This window comes from Hyperoodon ampullatus, assembly GCF_949752795.1.
Source record: "Hyperoodon ampullatus genome assembly, chromosome: 2".
In the NCBI taxonomy this organism is placed as follows: Eukaryota; Metazoa; Chordata; class Mammalia; order Artiodactyla; family Ziphiidae; genus Hyperoodon; species Hyperoodon ampullatus.
The window spans coordinates 164,522,305-164,538,090 of record NC_136915.1 but is presented as its reverse complement, the minus strand read 5'-3'; the positions used below and the strand labels follow the sequence as shown (position 1 = coordinate 164,538,090).

The following is a 15,786-nucleotide window of genomic DNA, read 5'->3' as shown; positions in this document are numbered from 1 at the left end:
TTCCTATAGATGAAGTATGAGCAGTGGTAATACAGCAAATAGAATGCAGTTATCTAGGTACCTAGTGAGGTTTCACATATGCTGCTGTGACATCTTATTAAATTAGAGAGTAAAGAATCATTACTTTCATCATCATTCAAAAAGTAATACTTCTATATGCTTTCTACAACTCCCAACTAAAATTGACTATTTTAATGCTCTTGGCCAATGAATCCTTTCTAATATAATTACTAAAATTTAGATTAATCAGAACTAGACTAGTATGATAAGAAAATTCCATGTTCTGTGTAGTGTCTCAAGAAGTTAGAAATAACATTTTAGACACACTATAATTTTAATAGCTTCCTATGAGCTAAATAAGTAGAAACAATTATTTTGTTGCTACTAGAAGTTCTAAGGACAATAAGTTAATGTGTTCAAAATTGCAGTTAGATGCTGGCAGGTAACAAGCTAATTATCTAGTAATTTATATGTCAAGCCTAATAATTTATACCACAACTCATATACACCTGTATATGCAACAAATATGAAATAGCCTCCTCCTCAACTCTTCCTCTTAAAAACCAGCTGATATTTACTAGTTGAGAGGTTAGTAACTCCATGGTTCTGATATTAAATATTGCAGCACATTTGTTCATAGGTTAGTGGATGGACATAATTAAGGCTAAATGTACTTATGAAAATAAGTGAACCAAGGAGAAACCATGAAGCAGGAAACTTATTACTGATCTCACTAGGTTTGTCTGCTTTTTTGAAAATCTACCCAGTACAAGAATTTGTAAAGCAGTAATTGTTACATTCCTTTACCATACAGACCTCAATGTAAAAATAAACAAAAAACCCCAAACAATACTAGAACATCACCACTGTATTATACCTAGTCATCACCAGTACTTGGAAGTCTAATTGTTAGAATTGCTAGATTGGGGATGAGTTGCTTTTGTTAAAAAGAACATTTTATTTTTTAAATCACAAGTTATTGATTTATGTTAGAGACAGAAGAGAAGATAATCTATCATTTATGAAAAACATAGCTACTTTTAAGACACTTGCCTGCAATTACAATGGGAGGACTCATGGCTTTAAAATCCAAACTGTCCATAGAGTGGTACTGTTTGAGTGGATTATATAGGAGCTCAGGTAAATAAGTAAAACTATTGACTGGGGGAGGCTGGGGAAGAATAACTCTTGGTATTAGCCTCAGGTATCTATCTGAAGGCCAGCCGACTTTTCTAACATGCATTCATTAGTTAAAGCAGTATTTACTAAGCATTTCCTGTGTGAATGTACTGCCTCTATGTAAATTACAATTGAAGTCTGCTCTTGAGACCCTGCCTATATAATATAAGAGGGACCTGGAGGATGGTGGGTTCATAACTGCAGATGGGTTGCTGGGAACATTCAAGGCCTCCAAATTGCCTTCAGTCTTCCTATTTCACCTGTGGTCCTGTTACCTCTGATCACTTCTTCCTGCTGCCAACTTGTTAGTGACATAGTGATCTACAGGAATTCCTTCCTTTGTTTATGGGACTTAATAGTCCTGGGCCTCCTATGAGCAAGGTGGTAAGTAAGGTAGCATGTGGTAGGAGCTTCGTTTACTTGGGGAAGTTCCACTTCTGTACTCTGGTGGGCGTTATTGGCTATAAAACAATCATTCTTATAATTTGACTAGGTTTTTTTACTCTAGGACCGTGGGGCAATGTCATTTTGCTTACTCTGGGGAACAACTGTTCACTATGGATGGGTATCCTTGCCCTTGGGCACTAGAGGGAATAACATGTCTGGGATGTTACAGTCTTCTCCTTATTTTCCCCACAAGAATCATCATTTCAATATTCAGTAGAGAAAAATGACCTTTGAAGGGGTAGGAGATTACTAATTTTTGTAAAAACCATGAAGGCCCTCATGACTTCTGAGGAAGTGGAAAGACTGGGAAGTCATGGACTCAGAGTCACCCTGAGGAACGTTTGTGCCAGAGTGGTGAGGATGGCTTTCAGTTGCATTAGACATCCCCTTACACCTTCCATTTTAGTTATTTAAAAACACCAGAATGCTTTAAATTGGGTGGAATCTCAAATTAAGTTCCTTTTGGGGAAAGATGTTGCCAGAACAGCCTGATATGGGGTACTGGACAGGCATCTTAGGTGGAGAATCTGTATCACTTATTTTTTTCCCATTAAAAACCTACATTCTTGCTATTTATATGGGTTTTCTTCTCCCTTTCTCCATCCCCTTTGTATCTGGTATTTCTCCCCTCGACTCTTCCTTCTTTCCCAGGTGTGTTTGATAACTGCTCCCACACTATCAGTGACAAGGGCTGGGCCCTGGGGATCCGCTCAGGGAAGGATGTGGGAAGGCGAGATGCTCGCTTCTTCTTCTCTCTTCGCACCGACCGCATGAAGAAAGCCACCATTATGATGGGTCATGGTCGCTATCAACCAGGCAAGTGGACGCACGTGGCAGCCACTTATGATGGACAGCGCATGGCCCTGTATATCGATGGCACTCAGGTGGCTAGTAGTCCGGATCAGTCTGGTCCCCTGAACAGTCCCTTCATGGCATCTTGTCGTTCTTTGTTCCTGGGTGGGGATAGCTCCGAGGATGGGCACTATTTCCGTGGACACCTGGGCACACTGGTCTTCTGGTCGACGGCCCTCCCACAAAGCCACCTCCAGCACAGTCCTCAGCAGCCAAGCGAGGTGGAGGATTTGACCACCCTGCTACTGACAGCCAGTTTTGAGCCCCTGGAAGAACAGTGGGCCCCCTTTAGAGACGGGAAGTACCCACGGCTTGAGGTTCTCCAGGGCTTTGAGCCAGAGCCTGAGATTCTGTCACCTTTGCAGCCCCCGCTCTGTGGGCAAACAGCTTGTGACAATGTGGAACTGATTTCCCAGTACAGCTGGCACTGGCCCCTTCGGGGAGAGAAGGTGATCCGCTACCAGGTAGTAAACATCTGTGACGATGCGGGCCTGAACCCCACTGTGAGTGAGCAGCAGATCAGTCGGCAGCACGAAGTGCTCAATGAAGCCTTTAGCCGCTACAACATCAGCTGGCAGCTGAACATCCACCAGGTCCGCAACTCCACGCTGCGCCTCCGTGTTGTGCTCGTGAACTGTGAGCCCAGCAAGATTGGCAATGACCACTGTGACCCTGAGTGTGAGCACCCACTCACAGGCTACGACGGGGGCGACTGCCGTCTGCAGGGCCGGTGCTACTCCTGGAATCGCAGGGATGGGATCTGCCATGTGGAGTGCAACAATATGCTGAACGACTTTGATGATGGTGACTGCTGTGACCCGGAGGGGGCTGACGTGCACAAGACCTGCTTCGACCCTGACTCACCTAGGAGGTAAGGGACTGGGGCTTGGGGTATCCGGCTTGTAGGGTACATTCCTAACATCGTTTTATCCTTTTGGCTTCCGGAGACAAAAGAGTGTTCACACAGCCCCCAAATAAAACATTCATCTACTCCACCAGGTATTATTGAGCTTTCATGAAGTACCAGGTGTTGTGTTGGGTGACTAGGAACACAGAGATGATTCAGACGAGAGACAGCCCTCACAACTCACTTTCTGTGGAGCAGACAACTGTGTACGTGGTGTGAAATGCTCATGCACCAGGTGCTTAAGACACAGGAAAGCTGAACAACTTCATCTCTCAGAGGAAGCCAGGGCATCTTCACAGAGAGCAAAACAAGGTATATGTCAATAGAAACCAATCAGCACCAGTTATACGTGAGCATTCCTTTTATAGTCTTAGGTTTCCAGCAAAGTAACACGAATTCATGAAGAGGCCCATGTGTGAAGCAGTTTGAGCAGTTCAGCAGCTTTATGAACATAAGACATTCTACATCTAACCACAAGTCTCCTTTAGATGACTGGAGGCTTCCTCTTTTGCCCCATTAAATTCCATTCTCCACACAGCATCTGGAAAGATCCTGTGTAAAAGGTAAATTAGATCCTGTCACTCCCCTTCTTAGTTTTTTTCCCACTGTTCTTAGAATAAAATCCAAGCTCCCCTCCTGTCTCCTGCATCACAACCTGACCCCGGCCCTCCTCTCCAGCTTCCTCCCCTGCTCTCCCCACCCACACTGCACAGCCTCACCGACTGTTCTGTTCCACTGAACAGATCAAACTTGTTCCTGCCCCAGGGCTTTGCACTAGCTGTTTCATCTTCTTGGAATCCTCTTTTCCTTGGTCTTCCCTTGGTGAGTTTTCTCTTGTCATTCCAAAATCTACTTAAATGTCACCTCCTGGAGAGGCCTTTCCTGATCTCCCAAGTTGACTAATCAATCGCTATTATGTCAACTAATTTAAATTCTCTCTATAACACATCACTTCTGATGTTTTTCTTGTGTATTTGTTTATTTGTCTTTCCCTGGCTTGGAATATCAGCTCTATGTGACCAGGACCCTTGTTACATTCCCAGTGCCTAGAGCAGCAGCTGGGACATAGTTGTTTATTTCATGTTTATTTTAATGAATAAATGGATCTGATGTGTCATCTGTTGTGAGACAGAAGCCAATAGGAGGATTTCCATTTGATGGTTGATGCAGGAGTTCGGGAATTTTAGAGGGAGGTAAGAAAGGAGAGAGGTGGGTGGTAAACTTAGTGATTTGTGTATGTGGGAAAGGGTTCCCCATTTATAACTGGTACCTTTGTACGAATTATAAAAAGGCCCACACCTGAGGTAGGATGTAGTGTTGGTGGGAGGCGGGAGGACTAGATGTCAGCTTCCACCCAATACCTGAATGGCTGCCTTTGCGGTTTTGGGCCATGATTTGTGTGGTAATTCATGGTCTTGTGTGTGGGCAGTCCTCTTGGTGCCCCTGTGCATGGGCAGTTAGCACCAATGAATAGGTTCACCTGTAGCTCAGATGTCTGACATCAAGGATCGAGTGTAAGATTTGCAACCAGGGGACAGAATTGAGTTGCAGAATCCTTGCTACTTAACCAGCTATGTAAGTTGCACAAGTCACTTTTGTAAACCCAGATGTCTTGTCTGTAAAATGAGGGTGATTGCAGTAATACTTTGCATTACCTATATCTTTGGGTTATTTTTGTGAAGCAAATGAAATAAGGTACAGGAAAGTGCTTGGTAACTCTAAAGTTTTCAAAGTACGGAAACAGTTCTAAACTAACGTTAGTTATTATCATTATTAGAACTGACAGATGGGAAGCCTTTGTTTACATAATAATACCCAAGGAACTGATCACATTACCAGAAATATTTGCATAAGAAAGATTCTGTTTGGGTTTGGTTTTTAGATTTTGATAACCTTAAGCAGAAGCTAAACCTCACTAACAACAATGTTTGCCAACTCTTAGGATCTCCAGAGAACTCTCCAGGGAAATCTGGCTTGTTCTCATTTGTCTACTAGCTCATTACAACAACCCACTGCCTTGACTGAGAGAGCTGTCTTTCAAGGTACCCAGGCATCACTCTTCTTAGAGTGGCCCCTTGTGTCTCTAAATACTTACTGCCACTGCCCTCATCCGGGTGTTTATAACTTATTCCCCTTACCACTTCAGAGTTGCCATGGTAACTTATCCTTTTCTATCTGTAGACCCAGACACGTTTCAAACTTTCTTACGCCTACATGCAAAACTCACTTTGTGGAATAAAAGGAACTAGTCATACTTTTTTGATAGTTAAAAACATTTAAATAAAAAATAAACGCACCTGGTTAAAATATCAAATTGTACCAAAAGACAATTTTACCAAATTGTACCAAAAGGAAGAATGACAATCCCCTGCCTAACTCTTCCTCATCCTTCTCCACTCTCTAGCCTTTCTCCCATATTTAATTATTTTACTTGCCTCTTTTGGTAATAACCTCCATATACATATATCCAAATATTATATTTATATCACTTGATTCATCAATTTTATTTTATTTTTTTAAATTATTATTATTTGGGGGGTGCCGTGCCGTTTGGCTTGCAGGATCTTAGTTCCCTGACCAGGGATCAAACCTGCATCCTCAGCAGTGAAAGTGGAGTCCTAACCACTGAACCACCAGTGGTTAGGACTGATTCATCAATTTTAAACATTATGCATAACTTGCTCTTATTACAAAGATAAGACTTTTACTTTGTCTCCTCCGTCTCCTCTGCATTTTTCTAATATAGTAATTTTACTATTTTTGGTTGAGTCAGATATATATATTTACAACATTACGACTGTAGAATATTTTTCTTTTGGTTGCAGAACAAAGTGTTATTCTTTTACTATATTTCCTTTCTGGTATAGCTCCCCCACTCTCCCATACACACACACCCTCCCCCTTGAGTCTCTATTTCCTCCCTCCCTCCCTTCTTTTATCTTCCTTCCTTCCTTCCTTTTTTGATATCTTCAATCATTTTCAAATGCTTTATCATATTAGCTAATCTATAGAATGTGTCTTTTTTTTTTTTTTTTTAACACTCTTCTGGAGCTCTCCCTTCAAGTTTATTCCATTTTTTCTCTCCTCTTCTGACTTGACCAGTTATCTTTAGTTCTGCTTCAAAGTTGTCATCTTGGAACTTCTCTTCACTGCTTTTTTTGAGAGGGAATTGGAGTCACTATGTCCTGAATTTTATGAATATCTGTTAATTTACAACCTCATTTTACTGGAAAACATCCTTAAGTAACTTTCTAAGAAAGGATGTTTTAGGTAACTTTTTCAGAAAAGCATTTCTCAAAATGTTTTTTATTTTGCCTTTACCCCAAACTGATAGTTTGTCCTGGTGTAAAATTTTGGGTTGGAAAACATTTTCTCTTAAATTTTTGAAGAGATTCATTAGTTGCCTCTAGCTTCTATTCTTATAACTATGTGTTTTAGAGGTGAATTTTTTTCCTATTAAAAATTGTTTTGAATTTTAACTTTGTAACTTTAGGGATTTTATGATAATTTCTTTTTAAGTGTTGGCCTTTTATTCTTCTTTTGTTGATATTCAGTGGTCCTTTCCATTTGGACACATGCCCCTTACCTCTGGCAAATTTTCTGAAATTATTACTTTGATATTTCTTAATTCTCTGATCTATTTTTCCTCTCTGAAATGCCTGAGGATTTATTTCCTGAATTTATTCTCTTTTTTCTCACTTATATTCTATCTCTTTGTTATTTTCTATATTTTGGAGATTTCCTTGAGTTTATCTTCCAACTCTTCTATTGAATTCTTTTAAATTTTAGCAATCATATATTTAAGACTTTACTCTGATTTTCTCTAGTAGTCTATTTTTATTTTAAGGATGCACCCTTTTTTGAGGCTAAAAATAAGATGAATTCTGAATTTTTTCCCTGTGCATTATATCTGATTCATCTATAGCCAACTTTTATTTTTCCTTTTTTTTTTTTCTCTTAATTCCTATCTGTCTTTCATGCTGGTGGATTTTCTCAGATGTCTAGTGCTTATTCACAATAGGAAACACACTTTCATATCTCTACTCTTATGATTTAAAAAAGGATATTTATCTATGAATTTCCTCTTTTAGAGGGAGAAATCTGAAGGCAGACTGTAGTGGAAAGGATAGGTTTTCTTTTTCCCAATTCCCTGACACTTATTTCATGTACAGACCTTTTATTCATACTCCATCTTCTCTGCCTTGTATTTCTTGTGCTGAATTTTTATTATTAAAAACATTGACTGTTTTTCATAACTCTTATTGGCAAGAACCATATTTTGAAAAACAATTATTTATCAAGTTCCTGTGATGTGCCAGACACAGTAAGCTAAGCAAAGGGACAAATATAAAGAATACATAGAGTAACTGTTAATATCTTAGTGGAGGGATTTAGTAATTTTATCTAAATATCTGGGTTGAAATTCAGTCTGAGGCACTTAAAGCAGAACATAGAATATAGACTGCTTTTCTGTGCCATGGCTTAGACTGTTTGAAAGGACTTTGGATTCATAGAGGTGTAGATCTCTGGATTTCTATGAGGGCCTGTGACTTGGTAGAGTCGGTGGTTGTGTCTGAACTAAATTACCCATATCTAGCAGCCCTATTATTACAATTAAATCACAGTGCTCAAGTTCACAATTCCTTTATTTTGTGACTCTAAAGACACCCAACTTCAACAAATTTTTCCAGACATTTTTTGAGGAGCCGAGCGTGCCAGGCAGAGAGTCCCTCTACTCAGGAGCTCACCATTTAGTAGGGGGTGGTTGGGAAGTGGGGGACACACCTACAGATTGATTACTAACATGCAAGTACAGTGATTGCTTTATGAACAATCCTTCCTGTTTCTCAAATCCTGCTCAATGTTCCCTCTTCCCCCACCCCCCAGCAAGAAACCAGAAATGTAGCCCAAAGGAGTTCCTCTCCCAAAAGCTCTGACAGGAGGAGAGAGCCTGAGGAATCCAGCACCAAACATCTGTAACCCAGATGGGCCTATCAAAGGGAGAGTATTTATCAGACTTGGGGCTGGTCAGAAGGAGATATGAATTATAGATACATTACCCAGCCAGTTGAACAGAATTATCAAGATAGAGAAACTTGGCTTGTGGAAAGGGAAGGCTACATACACCAGATGTATGTTTCTACATAGTAGCTGCCCTAAGAGAGGGTCTACAATTGCTGTGGGAAAGAAGGGCTTGAAAGTCCACTTTAGTAAAATCACAAATGTCATTGGCTCCTCCCTATGATGCATCCTAGGAAGCCAAGCCAAGGGAATCTCTATGCCCCAAGGGAAACTCAGCTTCCCTAACCTTTTAGGCTTCAGCTTCTTTTTGGTCATGACTTGTTTCTGTTGTTTTTCTCTCTAAAATTATGTCTCAGAGATGAAGGGTTCTTTGCTGCTGAATCTACTTTCCATCCCTTACTCTTTCTCTCCTTTTCACATCAGAGTTGAGCTTAGTAGCCAACCAAATCTAGAGCACTGTGTTTACCTCTTTGCTTTGGTTTCTACGTGTCAGATTTCATCACTCTGTTATCATGTGGAGAAAAATCACCAAATAAAAACAAATGGCTGAGGGGAGTTCCCTGGTGGTCCAGTGGTTAGGACTCTGAGCTCTCACTGCCAAAGGCCGGGGTTCAATCCCTGGTCTGGGAGCTAAGATCCCACATGCTGCTCGGTGAGCCCCCTCTCCCCTGCCCCCCAAAACAACAACAACAACAACAAACAAATGGCTGAGAACAGTTTAAGTGAGAGTCATTAACCACCTAGTGTCACCATGCTGTGAAGCAGAAAATGGGATCAAGGCAATGCCATGCATTTGTTTTCTGATGCCTGTGGTGGGCTGAAGTCTCTGTGTCTTGGTGCCTCACTGTCTCTTCTCTGCCTCATTTCCTGAGTTTTGATGGTGGGGAGTTTGAGGGCAGAAGAACTGCTGTATATAGCAATGCTAATGCATGGTCTACTTCCCTCTAAAAGGGACCTCAAGAGGGTGGGCTGGGAGGTGCCCTGCAGTAACATGGCACAGAGTGGTGTCTGCAGTTGTACACTATAGGGTATGTATCTATGGGACAGGAGGACAGTTGCATGTGACATTCAAGGGAACAGGTGGAGAAATTGGTGCTGCACGGACCTGGATGCTCTGGATTAGCTGTGCTTTGCTCACCCACGCTCTGTGGCTGTTGAGCCAAAGGAATGGTTGGGCTGGGCCCCTGCAGTGGCAGATCTGTTAAACATCAGCCAGGCTTCATTATAGGTTTCTTTTGAAGTTGGGATTCAAAGTTCCCTGCAGCCAAAAAAAACATGCATGGGGAAAATAAGTGTAAGGGGTAGAAGAAGGCAGAGAAAAAAGAAATGGAGAAGAAACTTTAAAACTGAACAGCAAGAAAACACCTAAATCCCTCCACTAAAATGCACAGGCTGTGCAAACTCTGAAGAGACAAGTCTCACCTTCTCATTCTCATTTTATCTGGCAAAGGGAATAGGAGAGAAGATATAAGAATACCTTCTGGTAAGCTCAGAAAGTTTACTAACAAATAGAAATGTCTCTTGGTTGTTTTTCTACAGGCCAATTTCTCTGTAGTTTCAATAGATACAATTCTATAGAGTAAGTGAAACCCACAATTTTTCTGTTCACCTGGCTGGCTCAGTGAACTTTTCTCCCCAGGTAAGTGGGGAGAGGTTGTTTTTCTCCTTTTCATGGCTATTTTCTAGGCAAATAGGCAGACTTGTGAGAGAGCCCTGTGGTATGTCTGGGTTAAAAATATTTCCTCTTAGAAAATTTTTAGCAGAGACCCTGGTCTCCAAACACATTCAGTTGTTCAAGATACTTGGGTATTTTCCTAGGAGCTGGTGTGCTGGCTTTGGTACCCTGGCCAGATGCCAGTCTGTCTTGGAGGATTTCACTTAGGGATCTTTTCCTAGAATTTAAGCCTAGGAATCTGAAAGACAGCTGCACACTTACACATGTTTTCCTTTTTTTTCCTCTAGGAACACTGTTTGCATATTACTTTAGTGACAGAATGAAAGTCACAGAGAAGTAGGTTGGGGAATGTATGGAACATGTAGTTAGTCTGGGCATCACGGGTTATTCTGAAGATTTGTTTCATCAGAGCGTCATTCCCTGGAGGAAGATGTTGACCCATTAATTTTCTGAACCCCAGTGCATCTCTCACGTCTCACCAGGAGCTCTGTCTGTGGCTGTGGACCTGATTTTCCTAGCTTGATGCTTGGCTGATTCCTACTTATCCTTCAAGTTCAGTTAGAATGTCACTTCCTCTTTCCTGGTAACATTCCTTGGTCCTCAAATAGGGATTATCTGTCTCATTTGTATCACTTCTTATCTCCCTACTGCCATCACTCTGCTCTGATCCCATTGTCTCTCACCTCACCTCTGTTATTACAATAGCCTCCTAACGGGTCTCCCCACTTTTGCTCTTGCACCACCCTGCAGTCTGTTTTTAACAGAGCAGCCAGAGTAACCCTATTAGAGAATACTTCAGATCAAGTCATTCCTCTGCCTGGAATTCTCCAGCAGCTTCCCCGCTTATTCAGAGTCAAAGCCAATAGTATTGCTATAACCAACAGGGCCCTACCTAATCTGGCATCAATTATTTCTGTGGCCTCATCTCCCACCATGCTCTCCCTTGTTTACTCCATTCCAGCCACCCTGGCCTTCTCATTGTCCCTTGGCTTGGCAGACGTATTCCTGCTGCATAAATGTTTCAGTGGCTTTTCATTCTGCTGGAATGTTCATCCTCCAGACTCCTGCATGGCTAGCGCTCCCTCTTCCTTCCAGTCTTTTTTCAGAGTCACCTTCTAGTGAAGGCTTCTCTGGTGACCTCACCTAAAATCCCAACTCCTCTGACTCTTCATGGTTTCTTCTCCGTTTTACTTCTCTTTTTGGAATTTGTCACCAACATGCTATGTATTTAAAATTTTTGCTTAACGTCCATTTTCTCCACTAGGATGTAAGTTCCGTTAGAGAGGGGGTTTTTGTATGTTTGAGTTACTATGGCCTGTGGACCAAATTTACCTCACCACTTGTTTTTGTAAATTAAATTTTATTAGAATGCAGTCACATGCATTTACTTACATATTGTCTATGGCTGCTTTCATGTGGTAGAGTTGCATAGTTATAATAGAAACTGTGTGGCCCACAAAACCTAAAATATTTACTATTTGGCCCTTTACAGAAAAAGTTTGCCAACTCCTTCTTGAGTACAGATTTACCATACAATATTGTAATTACCCGTTGTTATCTGTCTCTTGTACAAGACTTTAGGCTCTTCATTCATAGTTCTTATAACATAGGAAGTGCTCAATTGATATTTAAAAAATGAATTAACATATATATATGAATGGGAAATAAATGACATGGGGGAAATGACAGTGTTGGGCAAGGGTTTGGGAAGGGTAGAATGTGCTACTCTGTATTGAAGAAAGAAGGATGTTCAGAATCTACACTCTAGTAATCCTTCCTACTGGCCCCCTTACTGTTGTAGGATTGCCATATTCAGAACTAAGTAAAGATACCCATGAAAGTGTGAATATGTTAGCTGAGGAGGGAAAGGCTGTAAACCGTTTTACTCATTATCTCATTATTTGAGTGGCTGAGCTCCCAGATGGCTCTGAAACTATGAAACACAGAGCAAATTTTGATAATCAGAGAAATAGTCAACTATAGTAGCCGGGAAGTAAGATGAATCCTCATTAGCTGGGGAGACAGTGATTGAGAGAAAGAGCAGACCCCGCAAAGTGGGTACAGGGCCCTTCAGTGAGAAGGGCCTCTTTGAGGTGATGTCACAGATTAGCCAGTATTCTTACCAAACATTTTAGTTAGGCTTTTGTGGTTGTAGAGAACAGAAACTCACTCAAGTTAACGAAAAAAAAAAATTATTGTACAATTACATATGGGCTGGAAGTGGAGCTAGAAGGCTGCTAGGGACTAAGGCAGGTTTCACACATAGTTTCTCTCAAAGGCTGCAGGGTTCTCTACATCTTAGTGCACCTGCACCATTCATATCTTGTTCCCAGTTTGCTAGATTACTCATAGTTCCCCTTCTCTTATAGCTTTAGTTTAAAACTGGACTCAGCTTTCTGTGGCTCCTGCTTTATCTCATTGAATCTTCTCTTAAGATTCACATCCAATTGCTAATTGCCTCAGTCTCTTGCAGAATCTTGGTTCATATTCTGGAGACAATTAATGTGAATTGGCCCAACTCATCTTTACACGTCAGGCTAGAAATCATAGGTTTCTGGCCAGCCTTGAATTTAATCAACTGTGGCCAAGAGAACAGGATGGCAGGGAGGGCTCCTCAGGGTTCCAAAGCAACATCTCTCAGCTGGTGCCAACACTCTGGGTAGAGCAAACTGGCTTTTCATCTTTACTTCTTGGAGACTCCTGACATACATAATTTCTTAGACCTTAGACCTTGGTACTGCTAGTAATGTAATTCTCACAGAATTTTAATGCCAATTTTATTCCTAGGATTTTATGATTTAGAATTCAAATCTCAATCAAATATGTCATGATAATCCAGGTAAATTACATAGTTCATAGTAAGGTTATGTATATATATATATATATATACCATATAACATATATTATATATATACATGGTACTGTGATGTCTCTATATGTATCTGTCTACCATGTATCTATTTTACCAATAAAACACAATAAAATAGTTTATTTAATGCACACTATAGTTCTAAGAAGAAGATGGTTTGCTTATCTCCATTTTATGTACGAGAAAACTGAGACTGAGATAGTTAATTAGCATCATGCAGTGTCAGGACAGTGATTAAACTTCGACTACAGATCCTGTGTTACCAACTACCATTCTATATTGTCTGTCTGGTATAATAAGTCTTACATGCCTAGCAAAGTACTTAGCTCATATTGGGTACATGATAAATATTTGTTTATTTTAATTATATAATGATTGTTTCAGAGGATATATATCTCAAGGGATGAGGGAAAGACAATGGCAATCACTATGAGCTTAGTACTTAGGAAAGACGTTATATAAAATGTGGATTCCTTAAAATATGAATAGTAAAGAGCAGGAAAGAGTTTATTAGGCAAGGACAAAGATATGACCCAAATACAAATGTCATGTGCAAACATATTCAGGCCTCCATAAGAACAACAATATGAAAGGAAGGGAAATTTCCTAGAGAAAAGTAAGAAAGGGAGAAAATTGGAGAAGTTATATTGGAAAGGCCTTAGCTATTGGGCTAAGGGATTCGAACAGTAAACAGTTGGGAGCCGTGGGCTGTGTATAGAGATATCTATGTATTGATTGATTGATCAGTCAATCCATAGACGTCTTTTTAAATATATATCTGTTTTAATGTCTACCATCTCTCTTGAATTTTAGATCTTCCTTATGGGATCATTTGGCTTATCCCTGAAAGACATTTTTTAGAATTTCCTTTATTAAATGTTTGCTAGTCATATGCTTTCTTAATTTTAATTTCTATGAAAATGTCTTTATATTTTACCAAACTTCTTTTTTGTTTTTGTTTTTTAAATTTTTATTGGAGTATAGTTGATTTACAATGTTGTGTTACTTTCTGCTGTACAGAAAAGTGAATCTGTTATACATATACATATATCTATCCACTCTTTTTTAGATTCTTTTCCCATATAGGTCATTACAGAGTATTGAGTAGAGTTCCCTGTGCTATACAGTAGGTCCTTATTAGTTATCTATTTTATATATAGTAGTGTGTATATGTCAACCCCAATCTCCCAATTTGTCCCTCCCTCCTTTCCCCCGTGGTAACCAATCTTCTTAAAAAGTAACTTCTAGGTAGACAATTTTAGATTGGCTCTTTGTTTCTCTTATCAAGATATTATACCACAGTCTCCTGGTTTCCATTAATACTACTGAAAAATTACCTATCTAATTGTCATTTGTTTGTATTTATTCTGTCATATCTGTTCAAATATATCTTTTTTCTAATTTTTCTGTTATTTCCTTCTGAATTTCCTATTAAATATATATTACACTTCCCACTCTGTACTTCATGTCTCTTAATATTTCTTCAATTTTTTAATCTTTGCCTCTCTGTGTTGCACTTTGAGTAACTATTTTTGGATTTATTGCCCAGTTGACTCTTTATTCAGGTTTGGCTAACTTGCTCTTAGAACCCACCAATAAATTTTTAATTTTTATTAGTATACTTTTCATCTCCATAAGTTCTATTTAGTTCTTTTTTTGTATCTGCCTAGTCATTTAAAAAATCAATTTCTGTTACTTATTCATACTTTGGATATTTTTTATTTTAAAAACAATTTAAGGTGATGGCTACATGAATTTACACGTGATAAAATTGCATGGAACTAAAACCATACAAATTATTATGAGTAAAATGGGAAATTTGAACAAGGTTGGTGGATTGTATCAATGTCAGTATCCTAGTTGTGATACTGTATTATACTTTTGCAAGAAGTTATCATTGAGGGAAACCATGTAAAGGATATTCATTATTACTCTGTAATAGTTCTTATATGTGAATCAGCAATTATCTCAAAATAAAAAGTTTAATTAAAAACATATTAGGCTAGATAACTAATAAGAACCTACTATATAGCATAGGGAACTCTACTGTAATGACCTATATGGGAAAAGAATCTAAAAAAGAGTGGATATATGTATATGTATAACTGATTCACTTTGCTGTACAGTAGAAACTAACACAACATTGAAATCAACTATACTCCAATAAAAATTAATTAAAAAACATATTAAGCATACCTCTTTTATATTTTATATCAGCTAGTCTGATTCTGTTATTTGTTAAGAGAATAATCCTTCTGGTTCTTGCTCATGGTGCCTTGTTTCCTCATGTGTGCTTTATGATGTTTGATTGGGAGCCCATGATCCTTGAAATTTTACCTATCCAGTGTCTTTCAGGCCTGGATTGAAGATATACTCTTTTACTTATGCCAATTTTCTGGGACACTAGGAACATGAAACCACTTTAAATATATATAATTGGCATAAGGTTTTTTAAAACATAGGGTATTACGAATTTGGAGTGAAAACTTGTGAGAGATGACTTGTGGATATTTCCCAAAGGAGATATTCACCTTATTTATTGGGTCAAGATTGCAGAATGTGTTTCCTTGCTGTTCCCCTTGATGAAGAGCTTTAAATTTTTTTTTTTTTTTTTTTTTGGTGTTCTGTTTTATTTATGGAGTAGATCTTCAGGGTCCTGGCTTTATGTGGAGCTCTTCCATAAAACTCCCTATCTTGGCTAAGATATTTTGTTTCCTATCTAAGATTCTCACAAGGCCATCAAACTGAAGGTCAAGGGCACCAGGAATAAGCAGAGCCTTCAGGGAAGCCAGCTGCTTCAGAGAATGTTTACTTTTCTGGATTCCTATTTTTATT

The 15,786-nt window shown here is 39.3% G+C and overlaps 1 protein-coding gene across 1 annotated transcript in view; it reads left to right on the top strand.

The window, feature by feature from the left end:
• Window positions 1–15,786, top strand: part of PAPPA2 (pappalysin 2) — a gene marked incomplete at both ends in the record, with an annotated part of 293,177 nt that overhangs the window by 38,385 nt on the left and 239,006 nt on the right. The window contains one exon of the mRNA XM_079728440.1: window positions 2,278–3,349. Within this exon, the coding sequence (XP_079584566.1) occupies window positions 2,278–3,349 (1,072 nt within the window). The remainder of the gene's footprint in view (window positions 1–2,277; window positions 3,350–15,786) is intronic.